This window comes from Heterodontus francisci, chromosome 14, assembly GCF_036365525.1.
Source record: "Heterodontus francisci isolate sHetFra1 chromosome 14, sHetFra1.hap1, whole genome shotgun sequence".
Lineage (NCBI taxonomy): Eukaryota > Metazoa > Chordata > Chondrichthyes > Heterodontiformes > Heterodontidae > Heterodontus > Heterodontus francisci.
The window spans coordinates 36,818,782-36,833,084 of NC_090384.1; the positions used below are offsets into that span (position 1 = coordinate 36,818,782).

A 14,303-nucleotide genomic window follows, 5' to 3' on the forward strand; every position below is an offset into this window, starting at 1 on the left:
GCATTTTAAGTGGCAATCATCTGATAACGAGCCTCTAGGCAGTTGTTCCTAGTGCAGGTTTCAACTCCTTTACCAAGATGGCGGCTTGCAATAAATGTGGATAAACAGGTGTTACAACTTATGACCCCATCTTGGTCACCTGGGAGGTACTTTAGTGCCTAAAATAGTTGGCGAAAATCACCCCCAGGAGGTTAGCAACCTTTATCTTGCCAGCTGGGCGTCCAGGATGCCTGCACCACCTGAGAATTGCTCTCTCCCTAAATGAGAGTCAGCATACATTAACTTTTCTGGAATGTCATCCTTTCATCAGAATTGGAAACTGGAAGATCAGTGAGCCCTTTAATAGAATTACACTATAAATCCTGGGTTTGTGCTGAGGGAAGTTATCTCAGCTGGGGCAGTAACAGCTCTACTATGGACCTCAGTGTCCCTGTGCTATTGAGGGAAGAATCACCAGTCTTCCTGCAACTGATTACTATCCAGTGACTCAATATGATGGAGGCCATTTGGCCCTTTTTTTTTAGCTTGTCCATCTAGAGTATACGTCCTAACCTCTCTCTCCCCACCTCACACCCTCCCACCCCTGCACTGCCCCTCCACTCCACCGCACACACACACCTGCACACACACATCATCTAACTAATTCTTGAACTATTTAAAGTGTTAACCTCCATTAGTCTACCTGGCTGAAAGGGTTAAATTATGAGGCCAGGTTACATAGTCTAGGCTTGCATTCCTTTGAATATAGAAGATGAAGGGTGGTCCAGTTGTGGTCTTTAAGATGATTAAAGGGTCAATCGATCGGGTCGATTGAAGGAAACTATTTCCTCTAGTGGAGGGAGTCCGAACAAAGGGCAAAAACCTTAAACTTAGGGCTAGGCTGCTCAGGAATGATGTAAGGAAGCACTTCTTCACACAAAGGGCAGTGGAAATCTGGAACTCTTTCTCCCATAAAGCTGCTGAGGCTAAATCAATTGAAAATTTTAAAACTGACATAGATTTTTGTTAGGTAAGGGTATTAAAAGTTAAGGAACCAAGGCAAGGAGATGGCATCAAGATACAGATCAGTCATGATCTAATTAAATGGCAGAACAAGCTTGAGGGGCTGAATGGCCTACTTCTGCTCTACTGGAAGACCGTTCCAAATGTTGATCACTCTTTCAAGTTCTATCTGTATCTATCCTAAACTTTCATCTGTTTAAAGAGTACTGCACCTACCTGGGTGGATATTCAGTGAAGGCAGCATCAAGCTGATATGTCAATACCCCACAGGTGATTAGCGTGCTTATGCTCATTATTAAGACTCGTGCGTGAACAAGAGAAAATCTAGTCATCTCCACTTGATATTCAATGGCATTACCATTGCTGAATCCCCCACCATCAACATCCTGGTCGTTACCATTGACCAGAAACTTAACTGGACTTTTTACTTTCCTTCCTTCCTTTTGGCCTCCTTGTCTCGAGACACAATGGGTAAGCGCCTAGAGGTGGTCAGTGGTTTGTGGAGCAGCGCCTGGAGTGGCTATAAAGGCCAATTCTAGAGTGACAGACTCTTCCACAGGCACTGCAGGTAAAATTGGTTGTCAGGGCTGTTACACAGTTGGCTCTGTCCTTACACTGCTGTTCTCTATTCCTGCTAACTGCTGAGTCTCTTCGACTCGCCTCTCTTCAGCCCTGCCTTCATAGCTGTCTGCCAGCTCTGGCAATCGCTGGCAACTGGCTCCCACGACTAGTGGTCAATGTCGCAAGACTTCATGTTGCATTTGCAAATGTCTTTAAAGCGGAGACATGGACGGCTGGTGGGTCTGATACCAGTGACGAGCTCGCTGTACAATACATCCTTGGGAATCTATAATACATCCTTGGGAATCCTGCCATTTTCCATGCTGCTCACATGGCCAAGCCATCTCAAGCTCTGCTGGCTCAGTAGGGCATACATGCTGGGGATGTTGGCTGTCTCGAGGATTTCTGCGTTGGAGATACGGTCCTGCCACCTGATGCCAAGGATTCTCCGGAGACAACGAAGATGGAATGCGTTGAGATGTCGCTCTTGGCTGACATATGTTGTCCAGGCCTCGCTGCCGTAGAGTAAGGTACTGAGGGCACAGGCTTGAAACACTCAGACTTTTGTGTTCCATGTCAGTGCACCATTTTCCCACACCCTCTTGGCCCGTCTGGACATAGCAGCGGACACCTTTCCCATGCTCTTGTTGATTTCTGCATCGAGAGACAGGTTGCTGGTGATGGTTGAAGCCAGGTAGATGAACTCTTGAACCACTTCCAGAGTGTAGTCGCCGATATTGATGGATGGAGCATTTCTGATGTCCTGTCCCATGATGTTCGTTTTCTTGAAATGGACGGTTAGGCCAAATTCGTTGCGGGCAGCCGCAATCCTGTCAATGAGTCTCTGCAGACACTCTTCAGTGTGAGATGTTAATGCAGCATCGTCAGCAAAGAGGAGTTCCGTGATGAGGACTTTCCGTACTTTGGTCTTCGCTCTAAGATGGGCAAGGTTGAACAACCTGCCATCTGATCTTGTGTGGAGGAAAATTCCTTCTTCTGAAGACTTAAACGTATGAGAGAGCAGCAGTGAGAAGAAGATCCCAAACAGTGTGGGTGCATAAATATTGTGACTGCAAGAGCAGGTCAGTGGCTGGGAATTCTGCAGTGAGTAACGCACCTCATGACTCCCCAAAGCCTGTCCACCATCTTCAAAGTACAAGTCTTTTCATTTATTTGTTCAAGGGCATCGGTGGCTCGGCCAGCATTTATTGCCCACCCCTAATTGCCCTTGAGAAGGTGATGGTGAGCTGCCTTCTTGAACCGCTGCAGTGCTTGGGATCCAAGTACACCTACAATGCTGTTAGGAAGAGAGTTCCAGGAGTTTGTCCCAGCAACAGTGAAGGAATGGCAATATAGTTCCAAGTCAGGATGGTGTGTAGCTTGGAGGGGAACTTGCAGATGGTGGTGTTCCCATGCATCTGCTGCCCTTGTCCTTCTAGGTGGTAGAGGTTGCGGGTTTGAAAGGTTCTGTCGAACGAGTCTTGGTGAGTTGCTGCAGTGCATCCTGTAGATGGCATACCTGCTGCATCGGTGGTGGAGGGAGTGAATGTTGAAAGTGGTAGATGGGGTGCCAGTCAAGTGGGCTGCTTTGTCTTGGATGGTGTCATGTTTCTTGAGTGTTGTTGGAGCTGTACCCATCCAAACAAGTGGAGAGTATTCTATCATACTCCTGACTTGTGCCTTGTAGATGGTGGACAGGCATTGTCAGAAGTGTGATGGAATACACTCTATTTTCCTGAAGTAGTACAGCTCCAGCAACACTCAAGAAGCTCGACACCATCCAGGACAAAGCATTCCACTTGATCATCACCCCATCCACCACCAGCAGAGGTCAATTATCTCAGCTCCAGGACATCACTGCAGGAGTTCCTCAGGGTAGTGTCCTAGGCCCAACCATCTTGAGCTGCTTCATCAGTGACTTTCCTTCAATCATAAGGTCAGAAGTGGGGATGTTCGCTGATGATTGCACAATGTTCAGCAGCATTCGTGACTCCTCAGGTACTGAAGCAGTCCATGTAGAAATGCAGCAAGACCTGGACAATATCCAGGCTTGGGCTGATAAGTGGCAAGTAACATTCGGCCACACAAGTGCCAGGCAATGACTATCTCAAACAAGAGAGAATCTAACCATCTCCCCTTGACATTCAAGGGCATTATGATCGCTGAATCCCCCACTATCAACATCCTGGGGGTTACCACTGACCAGAAACTGAACTGGAGTAGCCATGTAATTCTGTGGCTACAAGAGCAGGTCACAGGCTAGGAATCCTGCAGCAAGTAACTTACCTCCTGACTCCCCAAAGCCTGTCCACCATCTACAAGGCACAAGTCAGGAGTGTGATTGAATACGCACCACTTTCCTGGATGGGTGCAGCTCCAACAACACTCAAGAAGCTCGACACCATCCAGGACAAAGCAGCCCACTTGATTGGCACCCCATCCACAACCTTCAACGTTCACTTACTCCACCACCGAGAGACAGTGGCAGCTGTGTGTACCATCGACAAGATTTACTGCAGCAACGCACCAAGGCTCCTTCAACAGAACCTTTCAAACCCACGACCTCTACCACCTAGAAGGACAAGGGCAGCAGTTGCATGGGAGCACCTGCAAGTTCCCCTCCAAGACACACACCATCCTGACTTGGAACTAAATTGCCATTCCTTCACTGTCGCTGGGTCAAACTTCTGGAGCTCCCTTTCTAACAGCACTCTGGTTGTACCTACACCACATGGACTGCAGCGGTTCAAGCTCACCATCACCTTGTCAAAGGCAATTAGGGATGGGCAATAAGTGTTGGCTTCACCAGCGTCGCCCACATCCCATGGATGGATAAAAAAAATGCCATTGATGAACCAAGTACAAAATTAGCTGGAAGAGATGACCAGAATGGGAGTTATTTCTCCTGTCACAAAATCAACAGAGTGGTGTTCGGCTATGGTTCCAGTTCGGAAACCAAATGGTACTCTTCGTATCTGTGTGGATTTAATACAGATTAACAAAGCAGTGAAAAGCGAAATTCATCCTATGTAACTAACCTGTCATTATACACCAGCAAATCGTCTATGATTATGAAGTATCTCCTGAATTTGAAGAAATTTTTTATTACTTTCTCACTAAGACGTTCCTGTGACTTTTTAGCGTGATGAATTTCTTGAAGTTTCTGTGTACTTGCCGGCCATTGCGACGCTGTGTACTGTGAATACGATTCTATCTCTTCGACAAAATTAGCACCCTGTTGTGTAGGATGGTCAACATTTGCTCTCGATAATACATCTGCAGAAGTTTGCATCTTCCCCTGAACATATACCATCTCATAGGTATATCTCATCAACCTTAATCGGAATCTGTGAATTCTCAGAGGCATCCTTGCAATTTCCTTCTCTTCCAGTAAGGAAGCCAAGGGTTTGTGGTCCGTCTCTTTTTTTTATTAATTCGTGGGATGTGGGTGTCATTGGCTAGGCCAACATTTATTGCACATCCCTAATTGCCCTTGAGAAGCTGGTGATGAGTTGCCTTTTTGAAATGCTGCAGTCCTTGGGTGTAGGATTTTGACCCAGTGACAGTGAAGGAACGGCGATATAGTTCCAAGACAGGATGGTGTGCGGCTTGGAGTGGAACTTGCAGATGGTGGTATTCCTATGCATCTGCTTCCCTTGTCCTTTTAGGTGGTTGAGGTTGCAGGTTTGCAAGGTGCTGTCAAAGGAACCTTGATGAGTTGGTGCAGTGCATCTTGTAGATGGTACACACTTCTGCTGCTGTGCGTCAGTGGTGGACAAAAGACACCTGTACGAGAAACTTCATATAAACACTTTTATTGATACTTAACTCACTTATCTGCTGTTATTTCACTTGTTAACCTACTTGTTACAAATCACAAGACTCACAGCTTGGACTTAAATACTATCCGTTGCGAGGCGAGGTGATCAGTCTCCCTCTGATAGGTTCTCTTCACTGAATCCCGAACTCAGGGTTCCCTTTTCGCGATGGTCCTGCAGGTCTTCTTCCTTTGGAGGCTCATGGCCTCCCCTTTTTATCCAGTTGTTCCCAGTCTCAAGAATGTTATTAGTCACGTACACCCATGACTTGGAATCAGTGTTAGTTGCAAAGCAAAACAAAATACATCTGCTGGCCTTGTCCTTCTTATCCATCCTTGTCTAGCAACCTTCACAATCGCTCACAGTCTCATTCGGAGCACATCTTATCACACACTGCCTATTCAGCAGGCTGGGTTCATTGAACTGCAACTGCAGCTGTTTCACAGTCCTTGCCCTTGTGTAAGGATGGCTATTTTTATCTTCATGCTCTGCAGATGGTTAGCTGTTAGCCATCCAGCTACAGAAGTGAGTGTTGTAGGTGGTGGATGGGGTGCCAATCAAGCTGCTTTGTCCTGGGTGGTGTCGAGCTTCTTGAACTCCTGACTTGTGTCTTGTAGATGGAGGACAGGCATTTGGGAGTGTGGAGGTGAGTTACTTGCCACAGAAATCCCATCCTCTGACCTGCTCTTGTGGCCACAGTATTTATGAGGCAGTTCCAGTTCAGTTTCTGGTCACTGGTAACGCCCAGGAATAAAAACAAAACATACTGGAAATACTCAGCAGGTCTCACAGCATCTGTGGGGAGAGTTAACGTTTCAGGTCAGTGACCTTTCATCAGAACTGGCAAAGGTTCGAAATGTAATAGGTTTTAAGCAAATAAAGCAGGGGTGAGGCAAAAGATAAAAAAGGAAAGGTGTTGATAGGACAGAGGGTCACAGGGAATAACTGGCAAGAAGGTCATGGAGCAGAGGCAAAGGGTGTGTTAATGGTATGGTGAAAGACAAAGCGTTAGTGCAGAGAGGGTATTAAATGATAGAATAATGAACAGCCCTGGCCAAAAGCACAAACATGAAAAAACAGTGGACAGGCACATGGTAAAAAAATGAATGATAAAACAAACTGAAATAAAAATAAAAAATAAAAATAAAAAAGGGGGGGCCAGTCATGCTCTGAAATTATTGAACTCAATGTTCAGTGCTGTAGCGTACCTAATCGGTAAATGAGATGCTGTTCCTCGAGCTTGCGTTGATGTTCACTGGAACACTGCAGCAATCCAGGACAGAGATGTGGGCATGAAAGCAGGGGGATGTGTTGAAATGGCAAGTGACAGGAAACTCGGGTCATGTTTTCAGACCGAGCGAAGGTGTTCCACAAAGCGGTCACCCAATCTGCGTTTGGTCTCCCCATTATAGAGGAGACCGCAGGATGTTGATAATGGGGGACTCAGACATGGTAATGCCATTGAACATTTAGGGGAAATGGTTAGATTCGTCTGTTTGAGATAGTCATTGCCTGGCACTTGTGTGGTACAAATGTTACTTGCCACTTATCAGTCTGGATACTGTCCAGGTCTTTCTGCATCTGGACACATGCTGCTTCATTATCTGAGGAGTCGCAAATGGTACTGAACAGTGTGTAATCATCTGTGAACATCCCCACTTCTGACCTTATGAAGATGGTTGGGCCTAGGACACTACCCTGAGGAACTCCTGCATTGATGTCCTGGGACTGAGATGATTGACCTCTAACAACCACAACCGTCTTCCTTTGTGCTAGTTATGGCTCCAACCAGCAGAGATTTTTCCCCCTAATTCCCATTGACTCCAGTTTTGCTGGGGCTCCTTGATGCCATACTTGGTCAAATGCTGCCTTGATATAAAGGGCAGTCACTCACCTCACCTTACAATAACCACTTTCAGGCCAATAATGTCATCTGCAAATGTCTTGCAAGTCCATGTGACTGCGAATGCTTCTTTTTCAATGACCACACTCCTTGTCTCTGTCTTGGACAAGCTCAGGATGCATAATCGATCGGTCTTTGAGATCTATTTGGCTCTTCCTGAAAGAAATCTGCCCCCAATCCTGTAGATGAGGCATCTGCTGCAATAATAGTCGGTAATGAAAGATTATAATGTGCTAATATCTCTGGTGAAACTAGCGTCTCCTTAATTCTGCGAAATGCCTGTTTTTGATGTGTATTCCAGCACAAGGCTTGATCTTTCTTCAAAAGTTGTCTTAATAATTCTGTTACCTGCACCAAATTGGGTAAAAATTTCACCAACTGATTCACCATTCCTAGAAATCTTTGGAGATGTTGGACAGAAGTTGGGATTGTAAATTCACTAATGGATCTCATCTTTTGCGGGTCTGCCATTATGCCCTTACTACTCACATTATGTCTTCAGAAACAGACAGATATTTTCGAGAATTCACACTTAACTTTAAGTGTCAGCCCTTCTTCTTGAAGACATAGAACTGCTTTGACTCTCTGGTCATGTTCTTCAATTGATTCCCCATGGACTAGGATGTCATCCATGTGATAAATCACCCCTTTTAGTCTTTGCAGAATATTGGGCATGGTCCTTTGGAAGATTTTAGGTGTGGATGTTATCCCAAATGGTAGACGATTGAAGCATAATCATTCTAATGGAGTGATAAATGTTGTAAGTAATCTTGACTGCTCGTCCAAAGGAACCGGCCAAAAGCCACTAATCATGGTGAATTTAGTGAACCTTATGCTTTTGGATAGCTTTGCCAGGCTGTCGATCAGATATCTTGGCAAAAATTTATCAAGGCCACATGGGAATTACAGAATGCAGAGCATGAGCTTAATCATCTGTTTGGTGGCCAGGAATATCTAAAGACATCGAAAAAATGACCTTGAATTGTCAAAAATGTGCGGTACACAGACCAGAACAGAGGGAACCTCTGATAGCAGCACAATTTCCAACCAGACCATGGGAACATCTAGGAATGGATTCATTGATGTACGATGGAAAATCTTACATTACAATGATCGATTGTTTTTTACGATGGATTAACGTGCAAAGATGGTACTCCACAGCAACAAAATCTGTTATTAGAGCTACACAGGAGATCTATGGTATTCCTGATGAGGTTGTGTCAGACAACGCACCACATTTTGCAAATGAATATTTCACATAGTTGGCAGGAAATAAGACAGAAGTGCAAGGGGAGAGCCAACTGTGTAACAGCCCCGAAAACCAATTTTATCTGCAGCACCTGTGGAAGAGTCTGTCACTCTAGAATTGGCCTTTATAGCCACTCCAGGCGCTGCTTCACAAACCACTGACCACCTCCAGGTGCTTACCCATTGTCTCTCGAGACAAGGAGGCCAAAGAAAGAAAGATTTCACATAATTTGCAAGGAAGTGAGGATTTGAACATGTCACAAGTTTCCCTCGTTACCCTCAAGCAAGTGGTGAAGCAGAGAGAGGAGTATGGAATATTAAATTGTTTTTGAAGAAGAAAGGGAATCTTCCAACTGCACAATTGAATTATCGATGTACTCCATTGTTATGTGGACTTTCACCTTCAGAGCTGTTGACGGGCAAGATGCTAAAAACTCAACTTCCAATTCTACCTGGAAAACTACTTCCAGGGATAGATGTACATGACTACTAAAAAATTCAAGACAAAGAGAAAGAAGTCTTACGGGATCCAACAAGTCACAATTACAATAAGCGATTCCGTATCAGAAACCTACCAAGGTTAAAACATGGTGAGAAGATATGGATACAAGATCTAGGACATGAAGGTAGAGTTATCCATAGAGATGAAGTTCATCTTATGTATTACACGCTTCCAATATCCCTATACCTCAAACACAACAACCAGTCATATATCTGGAGGAGAAACCCAGAGACAACAGGATACTACAAACATTGGTAAAGGCTATCCAAGTCATCAAGAAAGACTTTCAAGAAAGGCTACTGAACTTCCGAGTCGGACATGAATATGATCAGGGAGAGGCATGAAACCTCCTGGCAGATTGAATCTGTGATGTCAGAGACTTGGGGGGGAAATGACACAGTATGTAAAGTCAAATTGAATGTGTATATAGATTAAAATGTATAAGGACAAAGACTTGGGAGGAGATGTAGTATAAGGTTCTGAAAGGATTAATGATTGAGACAGTGAGAGTAACACCTCCTACTGTAGTGATGATGTAGTAATAGTCCCATGGGCAGTAGGCTAGAAAGGAGCTAGAAGCAACATTAGAAGTGCTAGCTCGAGATCCTAATGGAGAGTGTAAATATAAAGTAATGTAAATAAAGAGTTGGTATTTAGCCAACCAAAGACTCTGAGAGCTTTGTGAAGAACACTATAATGATGCTACTAACAACATTCCATGTTGTGACAGCGATATACAACATATTCTAGTGAGGAGACAAAGCTTTCAAGAAAGGAGGTTTTGGAGTAGATCAACAGATGAAGAAAATTAATAAAGAAAACAAACAAAGCAGCACCAACTTTATGACTGAGTTTGTGTCAGAACACAGCAGTACATTCTATTATGTTTTACCTGTATCCTGAAGAGTTGTAATTAATAATTTCTGAGGTCTTGGAACAGTTGTTAAAGATGGATTTTCTATGATTGCTGTTAATAAATCCAAAAACACAAAATCAAAATAAGTTTGTTTTAATTTCTATTATAGAAAGTGCACCAAGGGATGGAAAACTCTGTTCCATGGCTGATCCTGGCAGGATCTGGAGGCATTGCTGATGTTATTGCCTCATTGATGCATGGACCTTTGGTTCCAGAGACGGTGCAAGAACAGCTTCAAGATAAATTCCCCAGAGAAAACTTTTCCAGGGAGAATATTCTCAAATGGACCAAACTGGTAAGATTGACATTATCACCAGTGCATTGAACAAATATGTTGAGAAAGACAACACATTTTGTTTGCCTTCTTTATGACAGTTTGTGTTGAATTATGATTAGGAACAGGAGTAGGTCATTCAGCCCCTCAAGCCTGCTTTGCCATTCAATTAGATCATGGCTAATCTCTGCCTTAACTCCATTTGCCTGCCTTTGCTCTGTATCCCTTGATATCCTTACCTAACACAAATCTATCTACTTCTCTTGAAAGCTCCATTTGATCTAGTGTCATGCAAACCCTCCCCACTGCCAAGAATGAGGCATATTAATTTTGCCATATGAACATTAATTTTAAACTGTTGCTGGAGGGAGGAAATGATTTGTTAAACAGATCAGCTGTGGCCGGAAAAAACGTTTGCATACTAACAGACAGTGCTTGGAGGGATAAAGGGGCTATTCCCTGCTCCAATTTAACCCACAATGCATTTGAGCACCAGGTATTGTGTGTAGGAAGAGACATTCCAGAGTAGGCTAAGGCAAGAGAATCCACAAACAGATGTGGTCAGACCAATTAATCACATCACTAACCTGCTTGGCAACATGGGTTTTTCTGAATTGTACAAAGAGTTTGAACTCAGAAAGACTGTTTGCTCCTAGAGTGAGATCTCTCTTGTCTGCTCCCATCTCTTTTTCACAAGCCTCTGGACCCACTGAGGACACATGAACCCCAGAGAGAAAAGTCTCCTACATCGAACAAGGTGTAAGAAGAATACTAGGCCCCAAAGAAAAGCAAGACCTACCTACAATCAAGGACTTTACAGCGAGCTCAAAGAACAGTAACCAAAACCATCTTCAGATATTGCCTCAAACTTTTCTACTTTATTTCTTCTGCTCTATTCTGTCTCTATCTGCATGTGTTTATTGTGTATGCATGCTAGCCTGGGGCATCGCTTATCCGTAGGCGATAACCAAATAAGAGTTTAAGTTTAATAAAGTTCAACCTTTTTTCTTTAAAGCTAAGAAAACCTGTTTTGCTAGTTTATTTGCCCTATAATTGGAAGTTAGTGAACAAGGATTCACCAAGGGGGAGTAAAAAAAGGTATGTTTAAAATTAAACCCTGTTACAGTAAGACCAGGTGACGGCTGAAAGGAAACCCTAGACCTCTTTCTCACCTGGTCGTAACACTAGCAATAACAGCCTTTTGGGGGAGAGGATTCCTAATTTCCACTACCCTTTGTGTGAAAATGTTCTTCCTGATTTCTCTCCCAAATGGCATAGTACTAATTTTAGGTTCCCTTGTTCTTGATTTCCCCCACCAGCGAAAATAATTTCTCTGTTTCTACCCTATCAAATCCTTCTAATGTTTTCAGCACCTCAAACAGATCACTCCTCAATTTCCTATACTCAGGAGTATACGCCAAGTTTATAAAGAAAGAAAGACTTGCATTTATGTAATGCTTTTCATGACTGCCGGACATCTCAAAGTGTTTTACAGCCCATGAACTTTTGAAGTGTAGTCACTATTGTAGAAAAAGCAGTAGCAAATTTTGTGCACAGCAAACTCCCACAAACAGCAATATGATAATGACAAGGTAATCTGTTTTTGTGATGGATAAATATTGGCGAGGACACCGGAATAACTCCCCAGACTCTTCTTCAAGATAATGCCATGGGATCTTTTACATCCACCCAAGCAGGCAGATGGGGCCTTGGTTAAACATCTCATCCAAAAAAATGACACCTCCAACAGGGCAGCACTCGCTCAGCACTGCACTAGAGTGTAAGCTTTAATTTTGGAGTGGGACTTAAACCCAGAACCTTCTGATTCAGAGTCAAGAATGCTACCAACTGAGCCATGGCTGATACAGGCTGCATAACCTATCCTCATAAGTTAAAATAACGAATAACGAAATAAAGAAAACAACTCTCTAAGCCCTGGTTTCATTGTTATTTGCAGTGTAACGACCTCAGTTGGGACCGTTAATTTTAAAACAGGAGATATGAATTCCCTAGACTGATTGAAGGATTACACGACATGATTTCACGTTTACTTTTACTTTAACAGTTAAACTAAAAAGCAGCATTAACAAAGCAGTACTTAGTAGGTAGCCAATTTACTAAATTACAAAGAAAGTTATTTCCCATTAACTTATCAAAACACTTGAAAATCCCACACCATTTTTATACATTACACTGTGTTCTTATCAAAACAGTATCCTTGCAGTTTACAGTCCCAAACTCTTCCCAGTTGCAATGGATCTCCCAGTGTTCTTAACAAAACCCAGTGTCCTCTTCACTCACTTCTTCAGAGCACACTTGACTGGTCTTCCATTAATAAGGCAACCTCTGGTGATCCTGTTGGTCTTTTCTCCTCCGCAAATCTCGAGCCTTCAAACCATGTTCAAATCGTAGCAGCCTTTCGCTGTATCAGCGTTCTGAGAGCAGTTGTTTTCTCTCTCTCTCTCTTCTGAGGCTGCAGCTTCTGGTTTCTTTGTGTCTTCCTTTCTTTCTTACAGCCTGTCAGACTTAGGAAAGCCTGTTGAATTTATCCAGAATCAAAATCAATAGTCATTTTCCTTTTAAAATATTCAGATTCCATAAGTCTGGCCATATCAAAACCACCTGGGCCTTCCTTTCATAGAGTCATATTGGCACAGAAAGAGGCTGTTTGGCTCATTGAGTCCTTGCTGGCTCTCCACAGAGCTATGCAGTCAGTCACATGCCCTGACTTGATCCCGCACCCCTGCAAGTCTATTTTTCTCAGGTGGCCATCCAACATCCTCTTGAAGACATTGATCATCTCTGCTTCCACCACCCTTGTGGGCAGCGAGTTCCAGGTCATTACCACCTGCTGCGTAAAAAAGTGCTTCCTCATATTCCCCCTGCATCTTTTGCCAAAAAATTTCAATCTGTGTCTCCCAGTCAGTGTACCATTTATTTAATGGGAACAGTTTTTCCTTGTCTAACTTATCTAAGCCTGTCATAATCTTATACACTTCTATTAAATCTCCCCTCAATCTCTTTTGTTCTAAGAAGAACAACCCCAACTTTTCCAACCTAACATTGTAACTAAAATCTCGATCTCTGGAACCATTCTGGTAAGTCTCTTCTGCACCCTCTCAAGGACCTTCACGTTCCTCCTAAAGTGTGGTGACTAGAACTGGATGCAATACTCCAGTTGGGACCTAAGCAGAGCTTTATAAAGGTTCAGCATAACTTCCCTGTTTTTGTACTCAATGCCTCTATTTATGAACCACAAATCATATATACTTTACTGACCACTCTCTCAATATGTCCTTCAAAGATCGATGCGCATGCACCCCCAGGTCCCTCTATTCCTGTACACTCTTTAGAACTCTGCCATTAAATATATATTGCCTTTCCCTATTCCTTCTGCCAAAATGCAATACCTCACACTTGTCAGTATTAAATTCCATCTGCCATCTTTCTGCCCATTCTGCTAGCCTATCTATGTCCTGTTGCAGACAGTTCATATCATCCTCACTGTTTGTCGCAACTCCAAGTTTGGTCTCGTCAGCAAATTTTGAGATTCTACTCTGCATTCTGAGATCCAAGTCATTTATATTTAGCAATGAAAAAGTGACCCCAGCACTGACCCTTGGGGGAACACCACTGTCTATCATCCTCCAGTCAGAAAAGCAACCATTTACTACGACTTGCTGGTTTCTATCTTTAAGCCAATTTTTTTTATCCATTTGGACTCTGACCTTCCTATTCCATGAGGTTCAATTTTTTCAACCAGCCTTTTATGTGGTACCTTATCAAATGCTTTCTTAAAATCCATCTCAACCATATCCACCACATTCCCTTCATCAACCTTCTCTGTTACTTCATCAAAAAGTTCAAATAGATTAGTCAAGCATGATCTGCCTTTTACAAATCCATGCTGGCTATCCTTAATTAACTCAAACCTCTCTAAGTGTCCATTGATATTTTCCCCGATTATAGTTTCTAAAACCTTACGCACCACTGATATTAAACTAGCTGGCCTGTAGTTGCTTGGACTGTCCTTACACCCTTTCTTGATAAAGGGGGTCACATTTGCCACTCTCCAACGC

At 43.3% G+C, this 14,303-nt stretch overlaps 1 protein-coding gene across 1 annotated transcript in view; it reads left to right on the forward strand.

The window, feature by feature from the left end:
* Window positions 1-14,303, forward strand: part of trpm5 (transient receptor potential cation channel, subfamily M, member 5) — a 165,377-nt gene that overhangs the window by 52,361 nt on the left and 98,713 nt on the right. The window contains exon 8 of the mRNA XM_068045855.1: window positions 10,060-10,245. Within this exon, the coding sequence (XP_067901956.1) occupies window positions 10,060-10,245 (186 nt within the window). The remainder of the gene's footprint in view (window positions 1-10,059; window positions 10,246-14,303) is intronic.